The sequence below is a fragment of the Coturnix japonica genome, chromosome 2, assembly GCF_054131305.1.
Source record: "Coturnix japonica strain WE chromosome 2, WE-NBRP24, whole genome shotgun sequence".
Lineage (NCBI taxonomy): Eukaryota > Metazoa > Chordata > Aves > Galliformes > Phasianidae > Coturnix > Coturnix japonica.
The window spans coordinates 89,426,985-89,447,845 of record NC_140664.1 but is presented as its reverse complement, the minus strand read 5'-3'; the positions used below and the strand labels follow the sequence as shown (position 1 = coordinate 89,447,845).

Here is a 20,861-nt window from a genome sequence, read left to right as displayed (position 1 = left end):
AATTTATACTAAAAGAGAACTGCTATAATGAAACAAATTTAGTTTGACTTAACTCTTGCCAAATTAGAGGTACAGTAGGGTTGCAAGCCCTGCTAATACCAATTTTACTATGACTAGCCTATAGAAGTGGATTTGCAAAGCTAGCATGTATGCATGCTGAAAGGTTGTACTGCTAACTCCAGTATACAGAGAAAAGTCTTTTACAAATAGACTGCCAAATCTGTTGGGAGGATGCTAGTTGTGGTCCAGCTCTTGCAACAGTAGTTCTCCTTTTTTCTGGGATTTGGGACTGAGGAGCCACTTTTATTTATTTATTTTTTTAATGATGAAATTGACTAGTAGTCAGTGGTATCTCCTAGTGTGAAGCAATACTGCCAGGGTAGCAGCTGTAGTGCAGGTAGTGACAAGTCCCATAACTAGAAATACTCCTTAAAATAAATTTGAAACACCCTCAGAAAATAACTTTCGGGCTCAGCTGTACCAGCATGTTGTATAACTGTATTAGTCCATGTATTTAAGAAAGCTGTTTCCCTTGATGCAGGAGAAGAAATGCTTTTCTAAATGGGGGCATGCTCACTATGGGGTTTAGGTGCTGACAGGTTCCAAAGCCCCAATTTTTGCTGACTTGAAGGACTTTCTAGGCAGTGGGGTATTAAAACCCAGAAGGGGGTCAGGAGAGAAGTTCTTCCAAGTACAGACTGGCAAGCATTTCTGCCTTCTGTGTATCATGGGATGTAATATAATTCCTGTGATCACAACTTCATTTAACAAATTCCCTGCCACTGCAGAGACATAAACCATGGATGCAGGTCTGTCTGTCAGTCTCTTATTTTCTTTCTATCTTTAGTAATTCCCGATATGTTGTGATTCTTGTAGCTTTTGCATATGTATGTGGCGAGCTGTTAAATCTGTTGAGGGTTGTGTGAACATGAGGATAGTGATAGTTCTGTGCACCCTGCCAGGTTATTGCATGCTTTCTGTGATTCTCTGCCTCTGCACTCAGAGGTGCTGTGGTGTGTCAGGTGGAGTACAGGATGGAGCATGCTGCAAGCTTTGCTGCTCAGATAGTCCCAAACTGGGTTTATTTGTTGCTGGCCCCTGGGTTTATCACTGTCAGTCTTAACAGAAGTCTTGTAAAATCAGAAGGATTCCAGCAGTTAGTGGTTTTGCTAATTCAGGACAGAGACTGACTTTTGACAGAGCTAAGTGGCTGTATTTTAAGCCCTTGTTTGTACAAGCTCTCTCAGCAATAGGAATGTTAAAATTTTAGGTTCACAGTTACACTGTTGACTTACTGAGCCTTTCACTTGGCTCTTACTTAGTCAAATGACAGTAGTTTAGAGGCAGGAAACCTAGTTACAGCTCCTTAATTATGTAATATGTGGGTTGTCTTTGCTCTAAAGTTTTTTTGCCTGGTGTGCAAAGCCTTTTTATTTTTCTCCTTTTTTCTGCTGCATGTTAAGCACTGGCCCAGAGAAGATGTGACTGACACTGTAAGAAAAGGGAGCAAGGAATATTTTTGAGTAAATTTGAAATCGTATGCAAAGCGGTGACACTGGGCAAACCTGAGAGCCTGGCTTTTCCCTCACAACTGTGCTTGAGAAAAAATTCCTCAAAGTCTGGGGTAACGGTGATAAGGTAGGCTGAAAACACGTTGTACCCAGCAGCTATCTGCAGGGGAACTGTGCTGCTGTATTTAGCTGCAGAAAAGCTCAGTGACGTGCATCTTTTAAGGAAGTGTTGTGTGTTACCAGTTGATCTCAGCTGTTGAGTTTAGATTAGAACCTGAACACTGAGTTGGCTCTGTTGGGTGGATTTCTTCCTGTAATAGTCCTGTGAAGGCATATGTGTAGACTGAGGGTTCTGTGGTAGAACCAAAACTGTGTTGATGGCTGCATGTACCAGAAAGCTATAGGAAAGTGAAATTAGTGAAAAGCTGACTGCTTGGTTCCTACTGTAATAGACTCTGTATATCTAATACTTTACATAGACCAAAGCTGCAAACCTGTGGTGTGTGGGGAAAAAATAAATAAATGAAAGCATAGCTTGGGAACAAAAAAGTGCAGAGTTCCTTCATTTTCATGCAAGTAGTGTTTCATTTGTGAAGAAAAGAATTGCAGGATATGGTCCTCAGGAGAAATGCTTCTTAATCTGTTTATTGTCTAAAGAAATTACAGAAGCATGCAAAGAACAGCAATACTGGGCCAGATGCAGAGGCAGGTGAACAATTCTTTGTCCTTTGATTCAGAGTAAGAAGTTGCAGGTGATTGTCCTTTCCCTGCTTCTGTGTTCCCCTGGCCAGGAGTTGTCTACTCTTTAGCTGTCTTTGGCAGATTCTTCCTGAGTGAATTTCAGTAATGGCTTGTGCTTTGCAATATTTTCTTGAACCTGTACTAAAAGAATGCTTAATACTGCTTCACACAAGTAGCCTAAAACAGGGTAAAGCTAAGGTGATTCAGGTAATGACCTGGCTTGTCTTCTGTTTATGCTTGACTAATTTTGAAACATCTACTTGGTATGATTAAGTCACATCGCCAGGTAGGGAGCTACTGTTGCTGTAGGAGTGCTTGTGTGTAAACTGAGGCATATCTGTGTTGATAGTCTCGAACCACAGTGGAACCCGTCAGCATGTCTGACTTGACTCTGTTGTGCTGGACAGTGTACAAACATCAGAAGTATGTCATGATCTTAATTTGTCACTGTGGGATTGTTGGCATGAGTATGCGTGACTCTTGCTCAATTGAACCTTTTGTTCAGGGGCACGGCTGTATGGGTTTGCAGACAGCTACAGTAAATCTAAAACCAGGGACTGTCATCTTGGTGGTCTGGATGTCCACAGTTTGGGCACAGTCCCAGGAGCTTCCGAGAAGCTGCTGTCGCTGGTAGCCTTCCTTAATCTCTTAAACTTCTAGTGACTGCTTAAGTTAGAAAAAGCTGAAGTGTTCAAGAAAAGGGGATTTCCAGACCTTGAGAAAAAGCTACTCTGTTTCAGCTGAATTCAGGTCCTTTTTGTGCAAAGAAGTGGGGGAGAAGGGAAGTGTGGGCAGTGCTTTATTATTTATACTTTTGGATGTACCTCCTCCTATCTAAACCCTATTCAAGATTAGCCTGACTGACTAGATAACCACCTCTGGAGGAACCAGGATGAGAGTAGCAGCAGTACAGTGGTCAGCTGTATAATGTCTTGTGCTGGTAGTTGTTGTTCTAAGCAAATACTGAGCTTAACTGCAGGCAGGAACAGTAGCATGGGGAGCCAAGGCAGCGAGTGGAGAACACTTGTGCAGACAACAGAGCTACAGTAGTATGCAGTTGACTGATTCTCTGATTTAAATACCAGATCCAATATTTTCTTTGATAACTGAAATACTTATGCCAGCACAAATAGCAGCAGACACAGTTATTGAACTTGAAGGAGTGTACCATGAAAGGCTTGGTTATAGATTGAAAAATGGATCCAGCTTGTCTGGGTTACTGATACAAAGAGATAACACTCTCTATGAATGGACTTTGGCTCTTGGTGTGATGCCAGCATGGAACATTCTGCATTGCGGTTTACAAAAGGACGTTGAAATCTAACCTATAATGCCAGTGTTTGGCTATATAAAATGCTAACTGCTTTAAGAGACTCTATAAAAATAAACCATGCTTCAGATCCTTCTCACACTTTTGCTAGTCACTTGATTAAATCATCCTTGGTCACAGATGCTGACTGACAGAGAAAATAGTATGTGCAAACAAGTTAGTGAGGGCTAATGCCTCAACTAGCTTCTAAAAATACAGTAATAGCTGGATGATACAGTAAGTTAAGTAACATGCATTAATTTCATATTGAGAGCATTTATTGGAAGAGACGAGGGATCTGGGGATTAAAACATGGTGGAACACATGACCTGTGGGGAGCCTGGTTTCAGCAGGGGGGCAGTGATGGGCCAGAGCAGGTGCCTGTGTGCTGCGGGGCCTGGGCTATGACTGTGCTCCTGACGAGGCCGTGCTGGGGCTGTGCCACAGCACGCTGGCACAGAGCAGCTATAACATTTTTTTTTCCCCCCCTCATTTCTTTCATTTAACCTCGTTCCTGTGTGTGTCTGATCTCTGCTGCAGCTGGCAAGTTGCCATTATTTGTCTTTGAAAAACTGACATAAATAGATTCTGGAGGGTCATGTGAAACTATCATGAGCTTTTAAAAATTGCCCAGTGCTTACCTTTCCTCGGCTGCCTGCATTGCATTTGCAGGTGTGGTTTTGTTTATGCAGGCCTGCTGCTTTACTTTAGCAACAGTGTTGTGCTGGCCCTGAGTGCCCTGAGGAAACCTTTTGCTCTGTGCTTGGCTCAAGCTTTGGGCAAACTGCAGATCTGAGTGAGGGCTGCACATTTTGAAACAGGCAGGGGCATCCCATTGCTGGCCTAGGAACTGAAACTTCTGCTTCTGAGAACACTGATCTATTTATTATACTGTGATCTTAGATTAAACTTTATGAATAAGGCCTATGGATTTCAGCATCTTCTGGTGCAACTGTGAGGTTATACCAGAGGAGGGTTATGCTGTTCCTCTAAATTATTGGCAACTTCTTGTTAAAAGTCTGTTTTAATTGAGGAGTTATATGCTTGCAGTCAGCTGTGAGCCTTCATCTCTGAAATGTCTTCTCCATTAACCATTGCGTATAGTGCTGTGAAAACCCCAAAGTAAAAATGATGCATTCCAACCACATCTTACCTCCATTACACTGTAGAAGCAAGGACTTTGCCTTTCAGCAAGGGCTTTTTTGTGTTGGGACAGCTGAAAGCACCTTATGCTTGCAGCAGATAAATGGCTTACAACTGTTTTTCTTGTTCCTCTTGTAATTTCTGTTGGTGTGACCTGTTGCTCTTCTCTAGCCATGGGGCAGTGTACAGCTGCGTTCATGAGTTAAGTTGTCCACACTTGTCTCCAGGAGGGGAACTGAGGCTGCTCAACTGCACCTGTGGGTTTTATCTGCTTCACAAACATACATGATACTGAGTTTCACAGATGGAAGTGTATGAAGATAAGCTCTGTGCTGAGGGGAAAGATGCTCTGCTTTATTCTCAGTGCCTTCAATGTTCAGCTCAGACTATGTACTAGGTTTGAAATAACTGAGAAACCATCAGCTTCAACTGTGGGTTTTGACTGAAACTTTTCCTATATAAACTTGCCCACTTTTGCCCTTGGAGCCTCTGAAAGATTAAAGTTAAACTTCTTGGTGACCGAGTTCTTTGTTTTCTATGTGATTTCTGCTTCCTATAGTTATTTCCTCATGCTGTTAGTCCCAACTCTCCTGCCTGAAATTTGAAATTGATTTCTTCTGGTCCAGGTCAGTGCTGAGTGTATGTTCCCCAGAGGAAAAGAAAACTATGGAAAGTGAGATCTGAAGGGAGGAAGGAGGTAGCCAAGATGGAGTGAGAAGGCTGAGTGGCCTCAGTTTTATCTGGCATAGATAAATATTGGGTGTATCTTGTCATATATTATTTATTTATAAAAGCCTCACTTAGTCATGCCAGTGCTGACAGTTCTTGTTTTGTGAGAGCATGTGAGTCTCTGAATTGGTCCCCAGTGGTGCTGTCTCTAAAGGCACTCATGGGTTGTGCTTGATCCTTTTAGGTATCAATAAGTTCTTTAAGCAAAGTTCAGATATGCCTTTTGAGGCAGTCTTTCTGAAGAGCAGATAATATAATTTATTTAATATCCTATCTAACTATTTACCTTCTTATCTGCATCACTGTGTACATTCTGATTTTGATCATCAGCTTATATTCTTAAGCGAGAACTGTTGAGTTTAGCTCACAGTTGCATGTAGCTGAAGTGCTGCTCAGAGTCTGTGTCCTTAGTCTGCCGTAATTACATAATTTGCCATGAAGGTGGTTCCTGTGCTTTGACATACGTACCATTGTGTATTTATTTCACACTTTAGACACAGTAAGAAAGCATATGCAGTCACGTATATCTTAAGCAGTTATCTATTTGTGCAGTCAACTCCATGCACATGCTTTTGTTCCTCCTCATAACAGTGAACTGTTATATACAAAGATATACTAGCTTTGTAAAACTGTGTACCAGCTCTAAATTTCCTACTTATATTTCTGAAACCCGTTGTGACTTATCTTGCTTTTTTTTGTTGTTGTTGCTTATATTTCAATTTTCCTGCTTTTTCTTAGTCCTCATTTTTGGCAAGCCCTGTGAGAAACCGTGGTATTTTAGACTTAGCCAGATTCAGTCTGTGTTAAAACTTTGTGAAACCTGATCTTGTGAGAGTTCTAGTATGAAAAAAATTCAGGTTGGCATCCAGAACCGTGGATGTTTATCTGAATTGAACTTCTGATTCCTCTCGAGGTTTGGTAGTTCACTACTGAATCTGTTTCAGTCCAGTTAATTAGTTACAAACCCCTAAGCCACAGAGCTGGAATTAAAGAAAACAAAACCCCAAGCCTCTGCATAATTTGATGCAAGAAGAAACTTCTGTTGAACTGGGAAATGCATTTACATAGCTATTTCCCATTTTGAAATGTCAAATTGACATCGAAATGAGCCATCAGCAGAGTCATTTGTTCTGGATTTTTGCTGCCTGTATTACTGTAGCTGACTGGTATCCCCCTCTGTGTGCTAACCTATTCTCTTACCCATTCTCCAATACCGGTTTCTGCTTTGAGAGATACAGCAGAGATTTTTCTTGTGTCAGCATTATTGGCTCTATGCAGTCTAGCTTGCAGAGAGCAGTGTGCCTGTTTTCACTGAGATTTTTCTATCCTTTTCTTCTTAGGACAATGTAGATCAGACTTCAGCTCATGGTCGGCGGGATCTGGTGGAGCCAGGTTTCCAGGAACCATCTAATCGCATGTCCCTAAATCACCAAGGTAAGGAATGATGAGTGGGAATCAGTCTCCTTGAAGGAAAAGTGGTGAATATGAAGAGAAAGTTTTGGGTCCATTTTGCATTTTTTCCGTTTGATTTATGAAATTAAGCTCCGGGTGGTTGGAGTAGAAGAACTAAATTGGAGATGTGGGGTTTTTCATCAGAACTGTGCTGTGAGATGTGGATGAATTTGGCTAAGCACCTGCTTAGAATTTGAAGTCTAGTAGGTCTTGTAGCTCAAGCTTAGTTTACTGGCCTGAGCAGAAGGAATGTTCTGTTTTTACAGGAGTGCTGAAATTTAATTCAGCATTTGCTGTGTTTGGAAAAAACAAAAAAACATTAGAAACTTCAGACACCTTAAAAAAAGAAATAAAAGAAAAAAAAAAGATATTTACTGTCATTGGGAGGGGGGAGGGAGGATGGGACTATTTAGCTCACCTCCAGTTTTTGGCTTAGAAATAATGAATAATGGAAAGTGCTGTTTTAGTCAGTGAGCAATCTTATCTTTAGGGTTCCTGATGGCTTAACTTGGAATCAAGACCTTGAACCTCATCTTATAAAAGTCGCATGCTTAACTCTTCCTTTAAAAATCCAGCTCATTTGATTTGCCAAGGGTAGCAAGACTGGAATTTCATGACTTGTAGGTCCTCAATATTACTTAGGTTTCAAACATATTGAGTATTTCTCACCTTAAATTTTCTGGTTTAAAAGTTTATTTTCCATTAAAAATAGGAAATAACAGGTTGTCCCAAAGAAAAACCCAAAATTTAGTATCAGAAGCAGTGTGTTGTAGAATGCTTTCGTGCATTACAATTCCTTTACTTGGACATAGCATTAATTTCCCCTACCTTGAGATGTGCAAATCCTGAAGCACATTTTTGTAGGCGATTTCTTCTGAAGCTATTTGTGAATATCCCCTTTTAATTAAGGTTTTTTTTAAACACTTTTGGTGTGGTTAAAGTCATGCTGTAGACTGTGAGAGTAAATATGGCTGCTGCTTGTGCAGTCTGAATAGATACTGAAAAGGCAGGTAGCATTGTGTTTTGATGACCAAGTATGAGCTTTGTAGCCTAACATCTTCCTAGCAGGGTAATACTTTTCAGATCTTTCTGTTCCTCTAGCAGTGTACAATACTGAATGGATCCACATGGGGTCACCTGGAGTATGGCTCTGCTTGCACTGAATGGAGTCAAATGTCTGTGCAAAATGGTCCAAACTGATTTCCAAAGTACATATCTTCACACAGAATGCTTTTAATGAAGGATACTGGTAGTTAAAGGCCTAAGTCAGGACATAGCTGTTATTCCCAATAGTTTCTGAAGTTAATTTTTCTGTTTGTTTTTAGTGTATACACTTGTAATTCATACCTGACCACCATGATCAATCAGCACAGCAGATTTGCCAGTTTCTTTTGAACATTAACTTACAGCCCTTTGCTTTTTACTCAGGCAGTTTTGGTACAAGCACTTACAATTCTGAACCAGACCCTGCTTTCCACAGCCTATAAAAATGGTGATTAGCTTCCTCTGAGGCATCTGAATCTTTTCTACACAAACTGGAAAAAGAGCATGCAAGTGGAGACTGAGATATCCCTGCCAACTGTCCCTGCATGAATAAGCTCTTTCTTGTGAAGGGTATTTCAAGTACGTGTTTCCTGCTGAATCATTCTTTTACTCAAGCAGATGCTGATTTGGTTGCAGAGAATGCTTTACATAAAGCAGAGAGTCTTAAAATACTCAGGTTTTATGTAAAACAAATGTTGGAAGTTGAGTGCAGATGGAATTATATTTTTTAAATGAATAGGTTAGTAGCTGTTTATGTATAGAAAAGCTAATAACATACTTTTTTTATCTATAACCATTATGTAGTCTTCACTTTCCATTAATTATGCAAGTAAGTATAATAAAGATATTAAACACAGGTAACAGGAACTAGAATTTCTTACCTATACTCTTTTATACCTATACTATATTTCTTACCAAAAGCTACTTCATAAATAAAAACAAAACTTCATCTAGTGGAACAGTATTAACATTCATTGAAGTAAAGAAGCAGATACACTTCAGCTACTGACTAAAAGCTGCAAGAAGTCCATCAGGACAGAGAAAGTCCAACAGCCAATATTTAACAGTTAATAGGTAGCAAGTCAAGTATTTACTAAGCAATCACTCAGTAGGTGTAGTGAATAATAGAGCATGGAGAGGAAAAATGTCTCAACTGTGGTGTTTCCTGAGGAATTAAGGAAAGAGGCATGGAAGTGGGCAGAATGATTATTTACCATCTTTAAACCCACAGAGATGAAGGGCAAGTAAAAGCATGCTTGGTGGGAGAGGGAAACAGTCATTTAATTTTTTCCCAAGGAATGTGGAGATGGAGCCTACTTAGCCATGTCTCAGTTCTGTAAAACTTCTAGTACTTGCATATCCTTCATATTTCACATTGACTGGGATGCTTGCAGCATTCATGCTCTGTCTAGTAGCACAGGACCAAGATGGAAACTGTCAAGGTTATTTTAGTTTGAACTCTTGCATTCAGAGTTCAGAACACTGAGGTAGTGTTCTGGAGTCCTTATTAGAGCCCATCAGCTCCAGCACTCATTGCCACTGCCCTATCCTGCCTATCCTTTCTCTCCAAGCATCTGGTAGCTCAGCCTTGGTTGAGTGCACCCACGATTGGGTGCCACAGGAGTTGTTCTTCAGTGTGCTTTGTTAGCAAGATGAAGTTACTTAATTGATATTCCTGTGCTAGCTAGCAGCAGCCTTGCCGTATGGAATATGATAGCAAAATACAACATACTACAGAAAACTGGAAAAACAACTACATTTGTTTACCCTTAGACTTCAGGGGGTGAGATTAACCTGCATTGCTGTGCCACTGCTGTTTCTCTTCTCACTTAGTACTTCTGTGCTTTTCTTCATCAAGGCGTTTCAGAGCTCATATTTCTGTTTGGTTTTCTAACAAGCAGTAATTTATGCCAACTCCAGTCCCAGCACTGAAGTTTATGGGCAGCACCTTTTATTAATACTTGACGTACTTTGACATACTGTACCTAATTATAATTCAGGATTTTGAAGTTAGGCATAAATAAGATGCATTCTGTCACCTGAACTTTTAATTGAAGTATTAATCATGCAGTTCTAGTGCTTTCTTTATTTTTTCTTGTAGAGATGATTGTCAGTATCTGTACAAATGCATTTTGCCATGGGTCTGCAGTGAAAGATTCATCTTCCTTTTACTTCTGCATTTGTTCTCTTAGTAGCTGTTTCATCTGTTGTTAGACTTGATGGTTTTGGTCCCAGGAGTTCCCAGAGAGAGCTGAGCTGAATGCTGCCATGCCTCTGGCTTTGGCAGCAGTGAGATGAGTTGTTAGAGTCAACAGTCAGCTCACCCTTTGGTCTTTCTCAGCTGCCTGTGATAGAAATCTTGCCTACAGCGAGATGGTGAGCATGTTGCAATTGGTCAGTGTTACCCTTAGCTTCTACTTGATAGGGAGCTTCTGCAGAGGGGATTCCAGTCAGTGATGGTGGAATCTACCATCTACTGTGGGTGTAGATGAAGTAGTATGATGCTTAAGGTTTAACCTAGGGAAATGATCTTGCATAGGTCTCTTTCTCCAGCATTACTATTATTACTTGCTTTAAATGTGTTGCCTCTTGCACCTGTCTGGGGATAGACATGTGAAATTGAGGTGGTTTGGTTATTAGTTTTGTAGCTAAATGATGTGTTCAGTAAATACCAGTGCTACCTCTGATATGCTTCAGTTATGGGATCCCACTAGGATGAATCAGTTATTTGGTGCATCAGAACTAACCCATGTTTTTGCAGAATCCAGCTGGAACTGAATGGAAAATGTAGAATGAAATACAGATAGTTTGTTTGTATTACAGACAATACCAAAAGCTGCCAGACATTCATGAATTCTCATGTATTGTATAAACCTTGTTGTCATTGTCCAGCCTTAGAAAAAAACACCATTAGTGCCAAAAGGATTTACACTAACTACCATTACACTCAGAACTGAGCTCCCGCTTCCTGCCTTGCTCATTACAGTACTTTTGTCTTGTTTTACAGAAGGCTTCTATTGTATTTTGTGATGAATCTTGTTAGCACAGTTACTAGGAGGGCACCCATAATAGCTGTGTGGAAGTTTAACTTCCCTAATTATATTAGTTCCCAAACCTATGAACTCACAAAGTTGAAGCAATTTAAAATATGAAGACAAAGTAGGTTGTTTTTTTAAATACAGATAACTTCAGAGTTCTGCATCAAGCTACAGGATGACAGAATAGACTTGCTGATGGAGTGTCAGGAAAACTCTGCGTATACAAAAGCTGCTAATGATGATTGAGTGGAATCAATGAAATGGGAAGGAAGATTAAGAACAGTTTAAAATGTTTGCGTGTTCCCAGAAACATATTTGCATGTGACAGATAGATTTCCTTTTATTTTTCATTAACTAGGGGATTAACTGTTGCTTTCCTAAATAGGCAGTAAGAAAAAGGGAGAAAAGGACTGTACATTAACTTGTAAGATTTTAAATAAGTGTCAAGATATTTAAAATTGAATGTATTCTGCTGAAGCTACCTGGTATGAGTTTGGATTAAAATGTACTCAGATATCCCAGTTATTCTTTTATGGAGTAGTCTGGTAATGGAAGGACCCCTCTATCTGGGTTGCACAGTACATAGTGTGATATCCTTTAGGTGCCCTTGTTCATTAGATGTTCTACAAGTGAGATTTTTAAAGCAAGTGTAAAATGAGTATTACAGTATTATAAATGCATGCTTGCTATTCATGTTGATTGTCAAAGTAAATTTTAAGCTATTTTTTATTGTGATTTATGGGGAAAAAGAAAATGTAAAGTTTTTACATAAACAATGATCTTGATGTGTTAGAGAAAAGAGTTTCTAGGGCAGAGTACTTAGTTGCACTGTGGGAGCTGGGCTGAGGAGTTGGGCTCCCTACTCAAGGCTGTCCATAACACCATCCCTAGGTACTGAAGCTGCGTAGGTTTTATGGTGATTAAGTCCTTTTGCTAGATGTACTCATGCAGATGTACTTGAAAATAAGTTGGCATAATACTAGGATAAGCATGAAGTATGCCTGTGATATCTCTAAGAAGATGCCCACAAGGGTTATAATTTATTCAATAGTGTCCCCCTCTTATTAAAAGGTTTTTTTTTGTCCTAATCTCTAAGGGATGTGTATTGCCTGCTACCACTCAAGCGGAGCTAAGACTGTATGTTGGAGTGGTTGTACTTCTGCGTCCTTGGGCCAGCTTTCAGCTGGGGTAATGCAGGGGATTGGTGCACAGGTATCCTCTTCTCATGCAGGATGGAGGAGCGTGCTTCTGGGCATCTTGTGGAAAACTGTGGTAGTGTGTGCTCCAGCTATTGCAGTGCAGTGAAACATGAGGTGAGGTGGTCAGGAAGGGGCCAGGGTGCTGCTAGGTGCATGGATGCATTACTCCGTACAGGAACCTGTTCTGCTGGCAGGAGGCAAATGCTCTAACAATGTATTTGTTGACTGTTGGCATGCTTTCCCAGAGGTCTGTCAGCTCAGAGAGGTGATGTCATTGCCATCACAAATAGCTCCTGTGTTCCTCCAGTTGTGCTGCAGGGCTGGCTGCCTGCCGAGCGCTCGTCTGCTGGTAGACTGATGCAAGGCCAGGCTGGCTGCTGAGGGAATGGGTAACAGTACCTTGCACAAGCTGGCAGGCGTCCGGAGAACAGCTATTGGGAAGTTTCCTTTTTTCATCTGGCTATCTGGTCTGTCTGTTCCAGTCTCCCAAGCAGTAATAGTTCATCAGAAGTCTTCATTGTGTTAAGAAGTTGCTTTTGCGGCTGATGGTCAAAATTGAGCAAGGTTAAGTTCCATTGTCAGTGTGGAATATTGACTGAGGAAGAGGTCTTGCAGGTTGTAAAGTTTGAGCCTTAGAAGCCAGCAGTCTGCTTCAGTGATGGGCAGGAAATCACAACAACTGGTATCCATGTGAAACAGTGCTGCTCTTCAGCTGGTAGCGTAGAGCTCCAACTGATGTATCCAGTTGGAAGTGATATGCTTGAGGAAACTTAGATATGAGCTGGAAAGCAAGGTCTCAAGATCTGCTTCTGATGAGGCACTTCTCCCATGCACTTGGGCTGAGCTCATTTCTTGAGCTCTCATCTCATGGTTGTGGGTTTTTTGTTTGGTTTATTTTTGAGTAAATAAGCCCCAAATCCTACTGTTAGTGTGCTCTCTCCTGTGTAAATCTATGTTCTTAACTACTTACGTCATCCTTTCTCTAAGCAGATTACTAAAGCAGCCAAGCACAATAGATTTCAATATTTTTTATTGTTTTATATGCTGATGTATTTACTATCCAGCAGGTATGGGGAGACTTTCAGATTCAAGTTGTCCTCTGCTTCCTAGGTGGCTTATTTCTTCCCTTTGAGTTAATGGTCTATAATTGAGCTGAGTGATTTGAAATGCCCTCTTCTAATTTAATCAGTGTAAGTTAACTGTAAAACCTTGAGATGAGCTCATATGTTTTCTGGAATAATTTTATTGCCTTTATTTATGCTCATGTTTTCTTTTGTAATCTGACTAAATTTGTGCTGTCAAGATGTTGAGAGAAGAAGGTTGGGAAGGTAATACTAGCAGGAAGGGCTCTTTTGGTAACATGGGGATGATGTTTTTAATGTGGCTGAGCTGAATTCTTGCCAGTGCTACTCTACCATCTTCCTGTATGTCTGTGGGTTCTGCTTATTTTTTCCCTCTTAGGAGGTGTCTTTAAGTGTATTTTGCTTTACATAAGAACTTCTTGAACCCTTTACTGAAGATGTCGTAGCCAAATGTCAAAACATGTCTGTGGGCACTTAAATTGTCTCAGCATAATGAACTTTCCAGCTAGGAAAAATGATTCTTTTAGTTAGACTAGTTGTTAATCACACCGTAACAAAAGCAGTTATTTAGGAAAAACAGCATCTCTCTGGTATTGTAATAACTTCAAATTCTAACACTGTATCCAAAATCAAATCTGAAGCTTCAAAACTGATTTGACATGTAAAGGGTAGGGATATGTTTGAAGATGGAAACAATCTGTATCACTGCTGCTATACTGCCTGTTAAAATACACTGCTTAAAAACATTTTTTATTTATTTATTTATTTATTTATTTTCAGGAGTATAAGTATCTCTAATTTTGAAATAAAAGAACAGTGTGACTCTGCAAGGTCAGCATTAATAGAGGAAGAGCTGCCATTCAGTATTTTGTTGCATAGAAAACTCAAGGGTGTTGATCTGGTTTCATCACTGCTGAATTTGAGTCTGAAATATAGATATTCTCTTCATTGGGGTATGAATAAATGCAGATAAATTGCATTCAAATTCAAGGTACGTGCAACATTTGAAATTACCAAAGAGAGAGGTGTTTTCTTTTTTAAATCTCTGCCTACTTTAGTGAAGTCATTATGCAGAGCTCAGTGCCTCTGTGCTGTCATACAGCTCCATTCCCACTGTCCTGCGAAACTTGTTTCTAAGGACATCCTAAAAGTGGCGTGGCAAAGTGAAGAAAGTTGTTATGCTAGAAACTTCTTTCTCCCTAAATTCTTGAAACCAGCTGGACAAGAAGCCTTTTAACACCCTTAGTCCACTATTACAATTTAGCAATTCTGGGACTAGATATCTTTTTTTTTTCCCCAGAATAAAATCCATTTAACTTCTTCAGATAAAGACCTGAGTTACTCCCACCCCCATTTAAAGAACACTGAACGGATTTGTGTTCTGCCTCTGATCAGCCATCTACCTTTTATCTCTCTGGTGATGGCAGATAATTTCTAATAGCTGACACAGTGCAGCCCTTTTGTCTGCAAACAGTGTTGTGAGATGTGTATTCAGTTTTTAGGTTTTTATTTTCCCTGACCTTTAAGGTTGTATTTTTGGTCTCTATCAAAGTGCTGAGAGGGTGGGGAACAGGAAGTGCAGCTCTTTATTTCCTTCCATTGTTTGTCCTAACGATAAAGTGTCTCAATATTTGGTTTCTGTCTCTTATTTCCAGTGCCTCAGGTGAAGCAAAATATACATTAATTTCTCTTTTTATGAGCTTCATTTTCTAAGCAAGGCTTTTATCTCGTGAATGAATACAGAAATTCACTTTGCTCCCCCTAAAATAAGCAAATCTGTACATAAAATCAAGCAATGTTTAAGTCACTACAATTTTCAGGGTTAAGAAACAGAATGAGGGGGGAAGGTAAGACTTGTTTGCAAGAGAAAAATGGGGAATATTTGAGACATGGCAGTTCTCTCAGCAAAGGCTTCAGAATTCCTTATGATTCAGCAGCTTACTGGGCTTCCTTTTTACTTGTTTGCAGGTCTAAGTTAGAGAAGGAATTACAAGTGCTAAACAAAAGTTGGCATGGTACTTGAAAATAAAAAGGGCTTTAAGATTTGACACAATTACATTAAATTTAGGATAAGCAGTCTGAACAAACAGAACTAGTTTAAGATTTCATTTTCTGTATAGTAGGATAAATTGCGGGAACTTATGTACTAGAACATGGGAATGATAAAATTAAGGCAGAACACATCTTGTAGCTGAGAAGAAAATGCTCAATTTAAGTTAAAGCTTTAAACAACATCTTTCTTAAAGGTTCTTAAAGATTTCAAATGTGTTTATAAAAGACATTGGTTCTGCCAGATGACTGTGTATCTGGGGAGTGCAGATTTCCAGGTTTTTCCAGCATGGGAATGTATTTCCTCTAGCTGATTCAAACAAGTTACATTGGAATGTGTTCATGGTCTGTATCAGCAATTATAACTCTACTCCTTTATGTCAAGATGAGTATATACTGCGGTCAACTCAAGAAAATGGATGTCGCTAAAATACCTGGCTAATTTTTTTGTTGTTGTTGAGTGAACGTGAAAGCAGACTTTCATACTGGCAAAGATGTGTTTACTTAAGTACCAAATGATTTTCTGTGTTTAAGAAAATGTTTCCAAGTTCACGACTGAAGTCAGACTTAAGATAGCAAGAACTGTGTAAAATGACATACGTTCTGATGACAGCAATGTGCTGGTAAGACCTCTATGTCTATACATCCTTATTGGATGAGAGCAGTACTTGCTGGTGTTGACTGCTGGGCAAGGAGCTAGAAGTGCTTGTTCAACAAATTTCCTCTTACATGGGATGAAACAAATCACTCTAGCAAAACGAGGATATTGTTGTTGCAAAATTTCTGTCAAGTATGTGGTTGAGATGTGCTTCATAGGGTGCGTGCTGTTTTCACAGATGAATTCTTGTTTTGTTTATGGCATTAAGCTGGGAACCAGTCCTGGAGAGACATAATCAAAACTGAAGTGTTTCCACTGTAACTCTTCTGAGTCATGTATGCCTTTCCATGGAAAACCTCCTGGCCTCAATGACTATTTTGAAGATCAACAATATTATTTTGAGGCTTGGATATTATGTACATTGCTCTGAAAGTAGCGTCTCCCATTTATTTCCACGGAAACTACAGCAGGTACAAAAAAAAAATACAGTAATGCTATTTGATAGAGCAAATTCTCAGCTACAAACACCGTTTTTTAACATTGTCATCTCAGTTAGGTATGCGTTTGCTCCAACAATGAGTGAGAGTCTGCCTGCCATGTTTGTGTAAAATAAATAACCCTCAAAATAAATAAATAAAAATAAAAAACCTAAGCTGGCATGGGTGTCCAGAACATAGCTTGTCTTTCTTTCATATAACTGTGACCACTGCAAAATTCACCACCTGCTACTTTACTGTGTTCACATCCACTATTTGGTCTCCAGAAGCATTCAGGAAGCTTTGATGAATGTCAGTGGGTGCCACTTCTGTATGGAATAATTCAGAGACATACTTCTGCTTCATACATATCAGACTCTGTCAGACTGCCCCTCGGATGCTGTCGGTCACATGGCAACAAAATGTAATGGAATGTTGGTGGAAAGGTTCAGCTTCTACTGCCATGCCACCTACACCCACCTCTGATGTCATGGACCAACATGATCAAACAGGAGGTGTTTCAGAGCTGCCTTCATACACAGAATGTCATGTAGAAGTCTACGTGGAAATATAAAGACAGTTTAGTCTTGTCCTAAATGGTATATTTGCTGTAGTGGATAGAGCTTCACTCTTTGGTAGGGAAGAAAGCAAACTGTCTCATTCCCAGTGCAGAATATTGTTTCTGTCATTAATAAAGGCTTGGAAAGAACACATAACACATGAGCATGAGTGAGATTGTATTTTATTATATAGGGGAAAGCATTGACTGTTAATTTGATGTGATGCATTGCCATCCTATGGAGTAACTTGTTTGTATGCGGTATATGACTTGGAAGCGGTGAAAGCTGATGCAGATTTAAGTGCTGTAAATGTGCTTTTTAAGGAGGATTGAAGGTATATATTTCTGAACTCGCAGTAGGGATGTGAATTAAGCTGAAGGCTATTTGAAGCTTTCTCTGTGTACGTGTGGGGGGTATGAAATCAAGGTTGGGAGTCATGAACAGCCTTGCAAACTGACCTTGGAATGTTTACTGAAAAGGAAGAAAAAAAGTAGGCATAAATGTGGGATGAGATAAGGGGAAACCACTTGAGGCATAAAGCGTGGTGAAAAGCCATGGAGTTTCTTTAAGATGATTTTAGCATTTAGCTGGAGTGTAACTATTGAATGAGATATAATTCATTTTCATTACTGTAGGAGCCAACATGTCTACTAATACAGTATTTATGTTTGTAGTAATATCTTTCCACCATTGTGTATCTTTGTAAACCTTCTGTTTAAAAAAACAGCCAAACAAAGCAAAACAAAAAGCCTCTCAACTCTCTCTCTGTATGGCAATAGTGCATAGCAGTTGGGGCCGGGCTACATGTCTCCTGCTGCGCTAGGCTGGTGAAACATAGAACAGAGAGATCTCTCACTGAAGAACAAGTTCAGAGATGAATTTGGCAGATTGTTGGCTCCAAGGCAAATTGAGACTGTTGTGGAGAAATTTGTTAAAGACGCTGCTTGGGTGAAAGCCTCCATTCTTACAGTGGCTGTTTGAGCAGGAGCACTTTGTGATCCCAGCACTGATGACTTTTGCCTGCGAAAAGCTGTCCTTTCAAGTAAGCTGCTCACAGACCACTTGCATTCCCCAGGGTCTTGTGTCTCCCAGAGGTTTGGTGGTACAGCTGGTAATGGAAAAAAAAATAAAACAAAACCACTTTTTCTGAAGGAAGTTTATTCTGATGTAACAAGTGAAATTAAATGCTGCAGTAGAAGCATTTGTAGACATTCATATTGGGCTAGAAATACAAATAATTTAGCACGAAAAAATAGTTTATGTGAGTTTGTTCTCAGTGAATGTGGAAATGAGCACCTGTTCATGTGTTTCAGGTAAACAAAGAGCCCTATACTGAGTGAATTCAAGATTTTACCTTTGAGTACTGCATGTGTCCTAGGCCCAGCCTGAAATCAGTCCTGATGTTGTTACCACACAAATGCAGAAGGCAGTTCATCCCTCAGTGTTAGATTCATTGTGAGCACAAATCTGATGTGGAAGGGGCAAAGGAAAAATGTTTTAGTGCTCTTATTTGAATACTTCTTTGGTGGCTTCAAGTACATGAGGTGAAAGAGGTTTTTAATGGCCTGAGTTAAATACCTTTTAAATAGGCTTGGAAAGAACTGAATCTCAAACTTCTATGTGTATAACATTGTCATTATAGGTTTGCAATCCATGTACAGCATTTTATAATTATGGTAGGTCTTTGTATACGGAAAGATGCTGCTGTATAGCAGACTTACATTTTTTTTTCACTGACCTGATACAAATGCTGTTGAGAACTATATGTTGAGTGCCTGCCCAAAAAACATCAGTCAAAACATGTGATGTGCCTTGTCCAGGTTATTTTGGTATGCTCTTTTTTGAGGGCCTGTGGGAAGGCAGAGTGGTCTAGCACAACCTCAGTTTGGGGCAGGGGTATCAGCAGAAGATGGGGAGACAAAATGGGGCCTGTTGTTAGAGGGGATGCTGTAGAAGGTATTGTGTTAGCAAAGAGAAAGCAAGTAATTGGCTGTCATTGACAAAGAACCATGGTGGAACAGAAGATGATAAGAATCTGAGTTTTACTTGACTCAAGTACAAAAGGAGTGCTGCCCTTCAGCCCATGCAAGGTAAATTGCAAAATGAGTTCCTAGAGATTGTGGAGGAAGCTTGGATGGAGAGTCTGCAGTGGGGGGCTGTTGAAGATGGAGAAAGCTATGAAGCTACACTTTTTGTGGTGCAGAAGCACTTATGTCTTTTTTCAAACTGTGTTGGAGTTTCATCCATTTTATGATCTTCGTTTTGAACTCATAGTTGTTATAAGCACGTCAGAAAACTGAAACAAACTTCATTTGCTTTTTCTTCCTAAAACTTTATAATGCTAGTAGATAACTGTATATTTTGATGTAACTTTGCCAGTGCTGTGGTTAATGCTTTATGTTGTGTATTTGCCAGATAAGATGACAGACTCCTTGCATTTTTGTTTTGCTTTGTTTTGAATGTAGATGATCTGCAGGTTCATTAAGGATCTAACAGAAAATTGTACATCATCAGTGGAAACATGTTATTGCTGCAAAGAAAATTGTTCTGATGATATTGCAGTGTTTTGCATTATTTATGGTGCCTTTAGCTTTGAAAAATCATCTTGTGGTATTAAATCTGTTCCAAAATGAATTAGGACAGTATCCTGTGATTTCTTTATCATTTATTACGCAAACATAATAAGCTCCCTTCCCCCCCACCCCCCCTTTTTTTTAAGCTCATGTGATGAAAGAGGGAAAAAAGGATAAACTTCCTGGTTTGATAAACAAGGAGAAATCTGTAGAAGAACTATTGTAATTCGATAACAGTTGTGCAGGAATATTTATCCCCAGAGTATAGCATTGTAGCAATAAACCTCAGTCATCACTGTCTTCGAACTTACCTGACTGTGATAAGCACTAGAGTATTTATTTCTGCCTTTATGTAAACACAGCGCTGCAAGTGGTTCATGACAGCACTTCAGGATGGCGAGCTGCGTCATGTGAGGATACTTGAGAAATGCATAATTTCCAAGCAGCTGACATTCTTGCATTCGGGATGCAGAAGATTGCAGCACTTTTCCTAAAACCAAGAAATTTCAAGGGAAGATTAATCTAAATTTGTTAATTGACTTAAATCTCTTTTTGCCTGTTAAAATGGATAAGCTTCTGTCACACTAATGATGCTTTTAGCTAGTAAAAAAAATATATAAAAACACAGCAAACTTAAAGTGGGGTAAAAGAAAACGTAAGAAACCAAAATATAAGATGGAAGATCCAGCTATATTTGTAGTTCTTGACAGCAAGAAGTTTCTTAAGTAATCAAAGTGTTTAAGGTGCTATTGACCAAAGCAATTAGTATGTAATTTCATTAATGAAGTTAGGATGCCAGTTACAACATTTGAGTCTTTGTGTCCAAATCAAGATTGTGGGCAGTTTGCGATATGCACAGAGTGAGGCTGGAAGCCATGCACAGTTATGGTATGCTATAGCACCACTGTCTGAGTGGATTTGTTACTGCACAAGGGCATGTTTTAATACTGACTGTGTGTCTTGTTAGCGCCTCCTGGGAGGTATCTGTTGCTTGCAAGCTTACATACGCAAGTACATTTTTATAAGCTTGCATATTTGTAAGTTTGTATTTTAAAAAGGCATCACAGGACTGCTAATTTTTTGAGTTTGTCTTTGCGATTCAGTTCTGAGCTTGCTCTTACTTATGTAAAACGAAACACCCAAGTTATACTTTCTGCATGGGTTTTCATGGTTTGTGCTCACATGGTTAAAAAAATCCCAGAGAGCTCAGGCCTACTTACATAGTCCTTCCGAAATCCCAAGTGCTGCAGGTGAAGAGTTTTTAACCCAGGAATGGCAAGTGGATGATGTGCCTTGTGAACACAGCAAGATGTGCAGGTGGATAGCTTGTAACCTCGTGAATAACCATTAAAATATT

At 39.6% G+C, this 20,861-nt stretch overlaps 1 protein-coding gene across 16 annotated transcripts in view; it reads left to right on the top strand.

Moving 5' to 3' along the window:
* GRB10 (growth factor receptor bound protein 10) overlaps nucleotides 1-20,861 on the top strand; it is a 134,526-nt gene that overhangs the window by 47,747 nt on the left and 65,918 nt on the right. For 14 of the 16 annotated variants that reach the window (XR_014942862.1, XR_014942861.1, XM_085537991.1 and 11 more), the window contains one exon: nucleotides 6,774-6,867. Coding sequence is in view for 14 of the 16 variants with exons in the window: in XM_085537991.1 (XP_085394117.1) it covers nucleotides 6,774-6,867 (94 nt within the window). In the remaining 2 variants the exon portion in view is untranslated. Of the gene's footprint in view, nucleotides 1-6,773; nucleotides 6,868-8,313; nucleotides 8,509-20,861 lie in introns of those variants that run through there. The other 2 variants (XM_085537995.1, XM_085537992.1) reach the window with 2 other exon arrangements.